This window comes from Dipteris shenzhenensis, chromosome 6 (assembly GCF_047967505.1).
Source record: "Dipteris shenzhenensis isolate YYH24624 ecotype China chromosome 6, Dip_SZ_1.0, whole genome shotgun sequence".
In the NCBI taxonomy this organism is placed as follows: domain Eukaryota; kingdom Viridiplantae; phylum Streptophyta; class Polypodiopsida; order Gleicheniales; family Dipteridaceae; genus Dipteris; species Dipteris shenzhenensis.
The window spans coordinates 55,999,370-56,013,407 of record NC_141601.1 but is presented as its reverse complement, the minus strand read 5'-3'; the positions used below and the strand labels follow the sequence as shown (position 1 = coordinate 56,013,407).

At 44.4% G+C, this 14,038-nt stretch overlaps 1 protein-coding gene across 1 annotated transcript; it reads right to left on the bottom strand.

Annotated features, from left to right (window-relative positions):
- Positions 1-1,051: 1,051 nt before the first annotated feature.
- On the bottom strand, positions 1,052-3,899 carry LOC147901380 (uncharacterized). The gene is made up of 5 exons (XM_087376194.1): positions 3,659-3,899; positions 3,178-3,381; positions 2,872-2,967; positions 2,705-2,788; positions 1,052-1,456 (listed from the first exon to the last, which is right to left on the bottom strand). Exons 1-5 carry the CDS (start codon positions 3,894-3,896, stop codon positions 1,152-1,154), a joined length of 927 nt encoding a protein of 308 aa, XP_087232320.1. The 5' UTR covers positions 3,897-3,899; the 3' UTR covers positions 1,052-1,151.
- Between the last annotated feature and the right edge of the window lie 10,139 nt (positions 3,900-14,038).

Genomic DNA, 14,038 nt, shown 5'->3' with positions numbered 1-14,038 from the left:
TTCTCAAAATATGATATGAAAAATCACAAACAAAGAAATAATACAATGACAGGGTTTAGATTGTGTTTTAAATTTGTCATTATATGCTGTCTTTGAATTATTAAAAGACTTTTTTAATTTTATTTTAAAAAATCAACAAGTACAAAACAAAGTTATGGAAGAGAGCGCCCAAAAAATCCATTTTCTCTTTATGAACCTTGTATGTCCATGATTTTATTCGTCATTGTGTTCCATTTAGGTGCTCCATGATAAAAATATATAAAAACATTCTCTTGATGAACCTTGTATTTTATTTTTAAAAAATCAACCACATGTACAAATCAGAGTTGTGGAAGAGAGTGCCCAAAAAATCCATTAACTCTTTATGAACCTTGTATGTCCATCATTTTATTCGTAATTGTGTTACATTTAGGTGCTCCATGATAAAAATATATAAAAACATTGGATCAATAGCAAAACCTGTGCATTCTTTACGATTTTATATTAAAAGAAAATTAAAAACTATGAAGTAGGATTCCGGGAAAAAACAATGCTCTCTCAAGTTTCAACCATCTTGTGCAGAGCGCAAGGTCCGGAGGAACGTCTCTTCCGGGTTGTCTCATCTTCGGCAGTTTGAAAGTAGGATGGACGAGACATTTCATTGCCATCACCCTGCAGGAAAAGTATCACAAATGCGGTGCGATGCCTATTTCGAGATCCTCTCGTGAGGAATGACATCATTTCTCGGCACATTAGAAACATCAAGAAGGTGAATTCGTGTACAAATCCTGCTCGGACCAGGAATGACGGAGAAATAGAAGCTGAATGCGTAGAATTCAAAGGGTCAAATCTTAAAACCAGCGCCTTCGGGCAGTGGTCACTAGCAAAACGATAGCAACGCGGGTGTACCAAAGAAACAAAGAAAGAGTGTACTACCGTCTACGTACAATTTCTTATGTAATGTCTCTTCACCAGTGACCTGTATATATCAGGGAAATCTTTATGGAAAATCCCAGGAGGGCACCGCATGTGGGCTAATTTCCTGTGGCGCTAACCATTTCCCTGAGGGAATAATTTCTCCCATTTAAGGTATATGCCGCTCTAACTTACAAGTTATAGTAACAAGACCAACAACTGAAACTGCCTCTATAAAATACATGACTCGATCGATCTCAGCAGAACTTGGCAGATTTAAACAGTAGGGGATACATGAAGGAGTTCTGATAGGTGAATCGCATGATTTCTCCACGCGGTAGACGCTTACCGCCGTTTACAAGGCAATCATTATAAGAAATGCGCCTGAAAACATTTGGGTTCACCACCCCCGCCGAAGCAAACCAGCCACAGGAGACGTGGATTTCTGACGGAGCACAGTTATCCATGCAGGTGTTGTATATCTGCACAATGAAGTGAGGGACACCGCCAATTGTATCACGATATTGTGAGATGCTTATATCTCTGTCTGTACAAGCAATATCTGCAAATATACAACATAGAGATCCAATTACTCCTACATATCAATGAACATGAGAAAACAAATGTCGGTTGATGCCTCCGTCTCGTAATGCAAAAGTAGCTTCCAGTTTTCAACCACGCTAGCAACAAGTAATCCATATCAAGAAAAAGAGCGAGATCGTTTTTCGTGACAGTTTGTGCCGTACATTCGGTAAGCACTAATCTCATATGCTCACAATCCATCCAACATAAAACTTCCAGAGAGAAGCCGTAGTCTCAATCTTAACCGATCTATACAGATGACCAATCTAACACACAGAAGAGGCGCAATGGACGCTCCGAATACAACAGTACAATAACGGACTGCAATGCACGTAGTTAACTTTTTGAACAAGAGATGAGTTATCTTGAAAGTTAGCGAAAATCGAGATCTGTGATCCGCTGACTTAACTATCAATAATCCAAAAAATGAGGTAACATTATAGACAATCGTCGTTACATCAAGAACTTCAAGTTAAGCCTTTTCAAAACCACTCGAGAACCCACAGTGACAGTGATGACACGCGTAGCCCACACAAGTTCAATGAAACAATGAGTCTGGTTACAAAGACAAAATTCAATATTGACCATTCTCTTTGATATTTTACAAGACTCTCGGCATCCCTTGCAGGGAGTATTTGCACAATTGTAAGGACCTCTTCGAGGCTACTCTTCCAAGCTAACTGAAGGAGTTCAAAACTGGAGCGACCACTTTTGTTGACCGTCGGAATTCGCAAACATGTTTTGCTTTATGCATCTTTGTATACATTAGCAAAATTTAGCCGACCTGAATCTCAACGGATACATGAACGAATTTGCGTACTGAAATCGGACAATGTCACCGTACTTCAATGGTTTCCCACCATTAACAAGGCAGTCATTGAATGCTATCCTCCTAAACACACTCGGGTTGACTAAGGGGGCGGATGCAAACCATCCACAGTAGACATGTATATCTGAAGGAGCACACCCAGACAAGCAGGTATTAACTATCTGAACAACGTATTGTGGTATGCCAGGCAAGCCATCACGGCCTTGGGAGATAGTGATGTCTTTGTTTGTACACGTATCTGCAATGTCCACCAAGGAAAGGAGTATGATCACAAGAGGCAAGGGCGTCGCTCGCTTGACCTTGCAGATAACATCAGCTCTACCAATGCTGCATACGAGAGAGAGAGAGAGAGAGAGAGAGAGAGAGAGAGAGAGTTGGGCTGGGTTTTGACGAACTTACTCAGCATCCGACGATTTGAGTACTGGTGAGGTTGCTGATCAACGAATGTGACATCTTCCTCGACTGGAATGTCCCTACTCCGGCCTGGCGAACAGCCGAAGAAACCATGTCAACCACAATCTGGCGTAAGAAGTCAGCTTAAAAGGGAAAGACTTGCAGAAAGCCACCTCTCAGACTGGAGCTGTGAACGATTCCGGCCTCGCGTGACACAAAATCTTGTCGATCGAGGCTTGGAGATTCAGGACCGGTTCGCAATGTAGAACCTGGCAACAACAGCAGGAGTTGCTGACAGCAGAATTTATAGAGAAAGGTGCAAGGATCAAATGGCAGTAGTCGTCAGGATGAGGACAAATTCTTCCTAGCAGAGCACAATTGCAATTCAAATTACAAGCATTCGGTTTACGCTAGTTGGATGCAAACAACAAAGCTGTGACACCAAAATTCGCCTCCGAAAGACGACAGAGTGCATTTACCATCTTGTGGATAGATCGAAAGATCGGATTCGCGTAATTGAATGTGTAATAAAGCAGCAGCAGCAGAAGAGGAAGATGAAGCTGGGGGGAGGTTGCCAATGGGAGGAAGGAGGAGAGGAGGCAATGCCTTTGTGAGCAGACGGATTTCTGCAAAAGTGGAGAGGGGTTCTTCTTCCATCCTATTGAAAACGGCCGATGTAGATCCTGCGACAGAGAGAGAGAGAGAGAGAGAGAGAGAGAGAGAGAGAGACAAGATTAGTGCTTTCACTCGCACATATATCACACCTCAGCACCACTCATGATCTCAATCTATACAAAATCACATTGGTGTACGAGAGAGCGTTCACAGAGCCTGAGAAGCGTTACCGAGGCGTGTTCCCGGAAGGAATGGAGCTAAGATTCATAAAGAAATGGAGAATGAAAGGAGCAATGAAGTTAGCTAAGATGCAAATATAAGCAGAGAAGGGAACGAGCAAAGTACCAGCAGTGGGCGAGGAAGGGGGGGGGCAGCTGGGGAAGGTGAAGCAGCACCAACAAATGAGAGCAAGAAGCTGGTGAAGCATGATGAGGGAAGAGAAAAAGGACAAGGGAGGAGGAAAGCGGAAGAGATGGGGAAGGGAGGATGAAGGGACTGAGGAAGCTGTAGTAGACGTAGAAGAACAGTGGGGAGTGTGGCTGCTGCGAACGAAGCCAAAGACGACGGAGAAGAAAACTTGCATGGCAAGCTGATAATCATCACCATCACAAATTTACAATCAAGCCGCCGCAACCCAGCTTATAAACCTCCGACTCCCTCGCCTGCCCACGTTGCATCCTACCTGGCCGCCACGTCTACCTCCACCTTCTACATCCTGCCACGTAGCCGCCACCTCGTCACCCGGTGTTTTGGCGGCTGCCTTCTTCACCCAGCTCCCAGCCGCCGTAGACCCCGCCCTTTAATACCTTCTTCAATTGCGTGGACCCCACATACTCGCGCAGGGGATGTTCGGAAGGAGAAGTTAAATGCAATAGCATTGTGGGACCCAAGTTTTATTTTCGAGATCTTATTCATCGTAGAAGAAATTCCCGACACTAAAGGTGGTCATGATGCACGAGGAACGCAAGCGCGCTGCTGTGCGCAGTGAGCCGCCCACACACTGCCACCAAACTTTAGACTGCCCCTGCCAGCGTCCTTCCCCGCTCCACGTGGGCACTAAAGAACAAAAGAGCAAAAAGACATTACATTTCTGACAGTTCCGTGTCCTGTTCTAAAGACAAAATTCTACCACAGCCTTGCCAAGGCTTTAGAACCAGTGCACACACTCTAATTTGAGCATGGCTGGTGCCCAGACCAGCGGTGCACTCCAAATGTTTTCAGGACCCTTAAATCTGTTCACGCGGATAAATGCCCTCACTCACGGAAGACCAGCTCCACCGGTTGCTCCTATCTTGAAAATGTCAGGCATCGTCTCTGCTTCCCCTCTGCAGGATCTACACCGGTGAGCTCAAGAAGTCTTGACCTGTTATTGCAGCTGAAAACTAGTGGTGCAGTGATGCTACAATCCTCAACCGGAAATATAAAGGTGTGAAATAGAGCACCAATGGCGCATAGACGTGCAATCCATATTTAAGGGTGTGGACTAATTAAAGTGCACCCAACCTCACTTTTTCTTCAGCATGTGCACTGAGCCTTACAAGCTTCCTTCCTGTGTCCAAAAGAGGTCAACAACCTTTGAATCTCCTCCAGGTAGCTTGGTATCGACATTCTTCCCTGTGGCAATCTTTGGAAAGCTATTTCATTCCTAAATTTCCATATGAGAGAGACGATTGCAGCCTTGAGTGGCTGGACTAACTGGAAGGTGAGCTCATATACTTCTCTCTGTCACAGAGGAGCGCAATTCTCCAGTGAAACTTGATGTGCAGCTTCATTCCAGATAGCTTTTTCTCTACAGCCGTCCACAATTCCCTCTAGATGGGGCATTCACGTGGGCACTAAGGTTGAATGCTGCCTTTCCTGTCTTATGAATTGCAAAATTACTCACGCACCACATGCAAAATTGACAACATCTTGGATATGTTGAAAAGCAATTCCTCAGGCCGTCTCCATACCCCCCATTGAACCACTTCCCAACTGCAACAAATTGGGTAGCCCCTATAGCATATGGTCACGCAACCTTGCAACCAATCTTACCACCTTTTGAATAGAATTTTGGGAGTGCCTCAGGTACCCCCACACCCCGAGGGGTCCACTAGGGTTTATTGTATGGTACCACGTGAGTGTAAGGGAGGGGGGTTATATAAGGGAAGGAAGGTACATTTTATAAGGTAAGATCCCGTAAATAGGGGGTAGATAAGGGGAATTCTCATATATCTATTGCACATAGGTGACGTCTCCTTATTACTAGTAGTGAATCCCCCGTGCCCCACACCTCCTACATTAGATGGAAACCTACTATTGCCACTTTTGAAAGGGGCCATAGGATTTGCTGCCCGCAAGCAGAGCCTAGAGGGCCTAGCTCAACTTTAACTGACTACGAGCTAGTTTTCACAGTATGGGGACACTCAACTTAACAATAGTTGCAAAGATGGGGTGCATTGTCCCTAGCAAGCCTATGGGGACGGCCTCTTAAGGTCAATGCACATGGTGCATGATTGGGGGAAATACAATCAGGCCACACACTTTAATCTGACAAGGCACATTTATGCACCCTCAGTGCTCTATTTTTAACCTCCATATTTTGGGCTACCGATCGCACCTCTATGCCACCAAGTATCACCGAGAATAACCCGCAGCCCACATCGATGTAAATCCTACAAACGGGAGGCAGAGGGGACACTCGGACAACACCTACCCATGAAACTCCTCATCCTATTTATGCGTGTGATCAAATTTAAGGGTCCTAGGCAATGCTGGTGTGCAGACCAATCGTGCTCAAATAAGCCTGTGTGCACGAAGCCTTAATCTAATGCCATATTTTGCACCCACAAAAAAAGAACATCTTGAATATGTTCCATGCCTAGGCAAATGAGCTTGTTACTATACTAAATTAGAAGGCTCTTACCTTCATGATGCATGCAATCTGATCGCATAGGCAAGTAAGGGCAAGCAATGAAGCAGCAACAACAAATGAGAAGCGAACACAATGAACCCCTCCATTCTTCATAAATGGATAATAGCCTACTCGAGTCATCATGTGCCAACAGTTTTCACACATTGCAATCTCTGATACATCTATCTCACCCCTCTAACTTCTCCTCCATAACCAGCTACTCGTGCTCTGAGAGCACAATTTTTTTTTCCCCAAGGAAAAAGTAAATCAAAATCAATAAAAAAGATCTACCAAGGAAGAAAGGCAATAACCACTATAAATCGGACGGCAACATCCTACAGAAAAGCTAAATGGAAGTCTTCCAACCAATGTTGAAGCTAGTTGTGCAACACAACATTGTATAGTCTTTTCTTGTAAGAGTTGCCACTCTACTCTAGCAAGATGGGAAATCTATCAATGCTCGAGGTTCATGTAGAGCAACTCCAAAAACTCCTAAGCACCAATTCAGATGGGACATATTAGGAAGGTAGCATCATCATTTTGTAAGGCTACCATAATAACACAAAACGATACCATGCATAACAAGAGCTAAAAATACCTTAATCCATTCTAATTGCATTCTAGGTGAGTTTTTCATTGGTCAAGCTTCTCCTCTATTATCAAAGTTTTCCTCTTCTCTATGCACAATAACAACTATAGACTTGCACACCCCTAAAGGGGGAGACGTGTTTCTCAAGCATTCCTCCTAATGGGACACAATGAGAAGCGGACACAATGAACCCCATTTCGCACTAGGCTAGGCAATGTGGCAAGATCACAAAAAGCAAAGAAAGTTTGGTGGGAGGGAGGGAGACTATAACCTTTTTCATAGTAAGAAAATGTTTTTCTCTCCATGAATAGGGGGCAACGTCCTTGCAATATGTATTAAAAGAGACCTACATATAAAAATGTAGTCAGCTATTAACATGGCCTAAAGTTCTATCACAAGAGATAATCATCCCTAGAGGTGGTAGCAAAATCCCTAGGGGCTTTGCATAGTAGCCTTAAAAGTATCACTATTTCCCTACCTATCATATCTGCCTCCCTATACAACATCTCTATGACCTATACACAACTCACCCCCAAAGAATATTCTACATGTATCCTTCACTCACCCCTACTTGTTGCCTTGTAGATTCTCCTAGATGCAAACCACTTCATCAGCTTTCTTATCACTTCAAGGGGCTCTCTATTTGCTCCTCCTACCTAAAATCTAATAATTAATTAGCTGCGACATGCCTAATTGCAAATTAACCTAAGCTACTAGCTAATTAACCTATCTAATCTATTCAGAATTAACCTATCTACTCTAATCATTGCTCCCTCCCTGCTCCCTATGCTTTCGCCTCCCGCTCTCTCCTCCCTCCTTCCCTTCTCTTCTGCCTCCTTTGCTTCCGCCTCCCGCTCCCTCCTTCCCTCTTCTTTCTTCCTCCCTCTTTCCCTCCTCTTCTGCTTCCCGCTCCCTCTTTCCCTCCTCTTCCTCTCGTTCCCTCCTTCCCTCCTCTTCTTCCTCCCAACTCTTGCTTTACTCCTTCCCTCCTCTTCTGCCTCCCACTCCCTCTTTCCCTCCTCTTCCTCCCGTTCCCTCCTTCCCTCCTCTTCTTCCTCCCAACTCCTGCTTCACTCCTTCCCTCCTCTTCCTCTTGCTCTCTCCCTCCTCCCTTGCTTCTCCTTCTCCCTCCCTCCCTTCCCCTCTCTCCCCCTACTCTTATTCCCCAACTCTTTCTCCATTTGTTGGAGCGGCCTCACAGCCCCCCCTATCTGCACTGCCACTCCCACCTCCTGATTTTATACCCAACTCAAGAAGCTTCTGGAGTCTGAGGCTTCTTGAAGAAGCCATGAAGTGTCCTACGAACATTTAAGACTTGGTGGCTTCTCGAAGAAGCCACCGCCAAGAAAACTCTTGAATTCGCCTCTCCCATCAATCATAACATACCTTAATCAGACATTTCTGCCCCTTCCTCTTACATACCTTAGTCCCCTTCATAGATTCCACTCCCACACAAATTAATTAATAGGGGCCCAAATTCAATTTTGGGGTCCCTATTCACATTCTCAAGCTATAGTGGAAATGCTCTAGGTTCCCAAGATGAAAACAAATGTATTGAGGAGAGGGATTCTCACGAAAGTATTCGAGTTCACAATTGCAAAGTCAGAATTTACAAAGGGCAAATTGCAATTCATCATAAACAAATGCACGTGTCAAGGTAGAGTCTGCATGCGGGTCAGAGTCAAGACTCCACCCCGGTGTTACTCGTCCCGAGGAGCCCCAAGCTTTGACTCCCTTAGCCTCCCTTGGGTCTCGACAGTCCAAGTTCCAACTTCCAACTTCCAACAGATGAACTTCAACAAAACAGACTACAGAAGTAGTAACAATGTCACCCTGGGAATCTTCGACTGAACAGGCTAAACAAAATGGCTCCGATTATTGCCATGGACGATCAGTCCGGCTCAGTCACGCTACCTGGAGCGCAACAGTGTCTTTCTCCCTCTCATCACCCAAACATGGACAGTAGATCGTCGCGAGGAGTCTCTCGCGCCGAGCGGCCGACTTGGGTTACCAAGAAGAACGTCAGCGCCATCCACATCGTTGTAGGCACCTCTAAAATTCCTGCTGCCTAGCACCGATCCAAGGGATGAAGCAATTTCCCAGCGCATGCCTGTCACCTGATGTTTCCTGTCGCCCAGAACCAGCTCAACCAGGAACTAGCCATGCGCGCCGCTGGAGTCCTGCGTACAGTCAGCGCATGTTTCTGGATCGCAACAGTCCTACGAGACGCTCAGACGGCCATCCTTTCATAACTGGCTTTCGGTCTCAGCAATGGGAACTGAACTAAGTCTGCTGGTCTGGGGGACTTGCCGAATTGCTTCAGTAACTAGCAGCGCTTGTAGAAAGGAACTGCGTTCTGAAGTCTGATGAGTGCATTGGTGTAGAGATGCCGGCCGTCGGGTCAGTCGACCGGAAGTGACGAGAGGGAACAAAATAGGGCGCGGAACGACTCCTGTGCTGAGAGCGAATCTGTTATTTGACGACGCTGCATGAGAGTCCAGACTCCACGGAGCGTATAGCAGCGAGTTCAGCCTCAGCTCACAATCTCAGATGATCTACCAGACTGCCAACGTCTACACAACCAGAGACATAATGCCAATTTCTACTACCTATGCCAGTCCCCACAACGTGTTTTCAGCATAATCGGTTCATGTCCATCGGCGAAGGCAACTAAAATACACAGTGCCATTTGCTGTGTAGTGAACGAGAAGGTGTGAATCGTACAACAACTCGGTTCCAATTGGCAAGCCAGCGACTGCAGTCTGCAGCGCCCCGGCCATTCCAGTTCTTATTATTCGATCAAGCAGCGATTGGCTTTAGGAATGCAAGCGTGAGAATCTATGAGGAATTGAGGTCGTGCAAGCTGGAACGGATATTCAAAAACTTACTCACGAGTGAGGCGACACATCACGCGAGGATGAACCGTGGCAATGGGCATGATAGCAGCCAGGGCCCAGGCCTAAAGTTTGGAATTTGGAAAACTCTCAGGAGTCTTGCGGCAGGTCACCGCCGACCGGGCATCACGTCAAGCAGAGGATGACAGTGTAAAAGTTGAGCGAATGGAGTCGTAGGTAGGGAGAACAACTGCTTTGTTTTAAGAACGCGGCACACGTCATTAAGCACAGCGGCGCCGTTATCAGACCTTAATGTTCTTGAAACCCGGGTATTATTACGACGGCTTGGTCCCCGCCTATTCGCATTGGGCTAGCGCTCTTCTCGAGCCGAAAATTTTGGGAATTCCAGCCCAAACAGGTGCCAGCGAGGAAAACACGGAAATTCAATTAATTAGTGTGTCGAGGGGGACGGGAGTGGTATAAAAGTTATGTGCTGATTAACGTCCATTAAGGTTTTTAAGTGCTCGAGAGGAAGTCTCTAAAAGCTGCCCGAGAGGAAGTCTGTAGAAATTGTCAGGTCTATAGATAATGAGTCCTAGGAGATAGAGGGAGGAGAGGGAGAGGACAGGGTGGAGAGGTAGAGGGTTGAGTGGAGAGAGAGAAGAGGGAGCAAGTGGAGCATTAGGAAAAAAGAGAGATCATTTTGGGGTCTTTTAGGGTTTAGAAAAATAGGCTCTTGACCAATCAAAAGAGGGCCAATGTAACGTTAGAAAAATACTAAAAATTTGTAAAAATATAAAATAACTCATATTCAAAATCTTTTTCTTTTATTATGTTTGACATACGTGATCTTCAAATGATGATTTTTTGTGCAGTATTTGATGATTCTAACATCGCCAACATGTCCAGAGTGGGCCAAAACCCCCAAATCAACCCTGGAGACACTAAAAACCGATGCCCCGAGACCCAGGAAAAGGACAAAAATGCCTGGAATGGGGGATTTGCACAAAAACGTGATTTGGCCAGCTAGACAATTCCACCTGGCCAAATTGCATTTTTGTGTCCAACTGGCCAAATCGCGTTTTTGTGCAAATCCCCATTCCGGATTCTCCAGCTGGCCAAATCGCATTTTTGTGCAAATCTCCCATTCCGAGCATTTTTGCCCTTTTTCGAGCCTCTAGGCATCAGTTTTCAGTGTCTCTAAGGTCTATTCGGGGGTTTTGGCCCACTCCGGATGCACTGGCGATGTCAGAATCATCAAATACTGCACAAAAGATCAAGGATCTTATATATGCATTTAATGTGAAGCTTGAGTACTAGACTGACATTTTTGCAGTAAGTATCCGCATTTTATGGCATTTTCCATATTTTGAGTGCAATAAAAATACGTAAATAGTGAATTTCTTAGAGGGCCCCAAAATGAGTTCCCTTCTTTCCTAATGAGGAAACGGGATAGGAGAGGGGCCTGGGCAAAGGGAGAGAGGATGTGGGGAGCAAGGGAGTGGAGACCATGAGCAAAGAGATGGAGCAGAGAGAAGGAGAGCAGGGGCGTAGAGACTGTGAGCGGAGAGAAGGAGAGTGGAGGCGTGAGCGGAGAAGGGGAGGAGAGAGAAGCGGAGTGGAGAGGCGTGAGCGGAGGCACAGAGGGAGAGATGGGAGATGGAGAGTTAGCTTAGGTTAATTAACATAATTAATCAATTGAGGAGCGAGATACAAACTAATTAATTGAATTTAATTTCAGAGAGCTTAAGATTTTGGGATTTCTAGCCCAATAATTGAATGTTGGACTAGTTGAATCCTCTCGAGTCTCTACCTTCTCCACTCTTTCATCTCCAAGCTATTTTTCATTATAGACTTCTCCAACAGGTTGCAGATAAGCCATTCTCCTTTTTCCTGGCAATTCGACACACGAAGACATGGTTTCTCCCTGCCGTGCCAACTGCTCATAGGGCAACCTCCCCAGTGACATGCGTTATGCAAGGAGCCGCACTTACCATTTTCCCCCCTTTCGTTGTTTTGGGGAAGGCAAGCTAGGAATAAAGGTTCTTCTCTACTCCATGGAGTAGCAGCCAAGCGTCGATGAGGATTTGAAGATGTTGTATTGAATTTGGAGGTGAATGACTTCACATGCATGGAAGGTCAAAGTGAGTAATAGAACATGAGAAGGTGCATTGCACTAATGTAGACTAGGCATTGAATACAATAGAGGATGCACATGATGAGCAGCACGGATGATGATTATCCCAATGGCCCATCCTTTTGCAAGACTCCCCCATCCTTGGATGGTCTCTATATCAGGTAAAATAGACGGTCTTTGAACTTTTCAAGACTTCTCATGAGGCATTGCTTTTGTGAACAAACCTGGTGCCTGGTCCTCAGAGAACTAGCTGAATAGCTCCTTCTTCCACTGAATGATTGATGAAGTGGTAGAGGATGTCGATGTGCTTGGGTTCCTTTGCGAAGGTAACATGAAATGTGCATCCTAAGATAGACTTGTAATTGGGGCCACCTCATGCATTTGCATCATCGAATCCCTCAAGCTATGGTTTTTGGCTTTCTTTTAGATAAGCTAGCCTATGGTTGGTTGTCCCATTGAGGTGTTTCAAATTTTCCATTCAAATGATGGACACATGGCTTTGCCATAAACTTGCTCACAAATCCTATTAATTAGGGGATATCAGGCTGTGTTGATGTCATCAAAGAGATGAGGTTACAAACTGCTTGTTAATGGCATTGTAATGTAGGATTTGAGAATGGACCACTTTTTAACTTTTACATGTTGTGCCTGGACTCCAGGGATGTTTTTATCGAAGCTATGCTTATATATTAATATACAATCTTGGCGAAAGTTTATCGAGCTAGTTTTTTTAGTTTCACAATATTTGTATAACATATTACACTTTTAGACATTTTCTTTTGAATTTTAAAGAAAAAGGTCTAAATCATGACGAAACTGTAAAATTTTTCTCATAAAAGTTTCAAATCTCGGCGAATTTTTCAAACCTTTATTTTTAATCAAGGCATACAAACTTTCGTCACCAATATAAAAGTTTCGCTTCTTAATGAAACTAATAGGGAAAAATCATCCATGCTGGACTCGATGGGTGTACTCAAAGGTATAATTCTGGATTGCTACAACATAGAGTCAATGTAGCTTTTTTGGCCATCTGTTCTATCTCAACACCTAAAATGTAGTGCAAAGATTTGAAGTTATGGATTTAAAATCGAGTAGGGGAAGTGAATTATTGTGCATGTGTGAGGGTGCTACAGAGGGAGCTCGCCCTGATCCCACACTCGCTTTTGGAGTAAGAGTCAAGAGATGGAAGGAGATGGGCCTATGGGAAAGGTTAAGCCATAGCTTGGAAAGTTGGTGAATCATGAGAGCAAGGCCTATTCATTCTTCATAGGGAGGGTTCCATCTTTTAGGAGTAGGGGATTGGTTGATTATGAGTATGGGAGTCTTTGCCATGCTCTTTAACTCTTTAACTTTTAAGAAGTTTAAACCTTTGCTTCATGAAGCCTAGACAAATTCTTTTCTAGTATAGTCATTAGTAAATGTGGCAAAGTATTTGCTAACACCAAGCGATGGCATATTGGCTTGCTTGCATAGTCCTTGAAAAAGACTTTATATTGTTTCCATAAAGGCATCCATCACAAAAATCTCCCTATTCAATAGATGGGAGTATATTGACCATGTTTCTTTTAAAGAGAAGATGTCCATACATATGGTGGCACCATTTAAGATAGTATCTATAATCATGCAAGCTCTCTATCCATGGAATGCGATAGCGATCTTGTAAAAATGTCATATGTCATTGTAGAACTTATAGTAGATTTGCAGCACGTCTTAGCACATAAAACACATCACAAATGAACTCAGAAGCTATATTTGTATGTCACTAATCCCTTTGATTGGAAGTGCACAATTTTGACATCTACAACTCCACTAGTTGAATCAAGTGTCTTGTGCTTGCAACACCTTTGTTGTGATGCACTTGATTCCACTATCCAGTCATCATGGTCTGATTTCTTTCATGCAATTGAACCTATGCATGGGAGAGGGAAGAGGGGAGAGAGGAGTGGAGAAGGGAGATGAAGAGGATACAAGAGCAAACTTCAAGAGAAGGAAGAGAGCTTGTATTCCAATGTGAGGACATAACAAGGGGACAAAAGCCAACCACTTGGCCTTTTATACATGCCATGTTTTGGAGGGACGGCCAACCCTATTCTCTCTACAATCAACTTGGGCCCATCTGGCTCCAAGGCACAATCCTAGCTCGATGGAATTGCCACCATCCATCAAATGGCATTGCCGACCACATTGGTTAACACTATTCTTGATCAAATCCCATGGATTGTGTAAAGGTCATGGTGATTGGAGTGTTGTTGATGAAGATCATTCCTATTGT

What these genes read in the sequence shown, in the direction of transcription:
- LOC147901380 (XM_087376194.1), bottom strand. Translation starts at nt 3,896, where the DNA reads ATGCAAGTTTTCTTCTCCGTCGTCTTTGGCTTCGTTCGCAGCAGCCAC. An exon ending in TCACAGCTCCAGTCTGAGAG is followed by an intron (nt 2,789 to 2,871) that starts GTGGCTTTCTGC and finishes GCTGTTCGCCAG; the next exon opens with GCCGGAGTAGGGACATTCCA. An exon ending in CTCAAATCGTCGGATGCTGA is followed by an intron (nt 1,457 to 2,704) that starts GTAAGTTCGTCA and finishes GTATATTTGCAG; the next exon opens with ATATTGCTTGTACAGACAGA.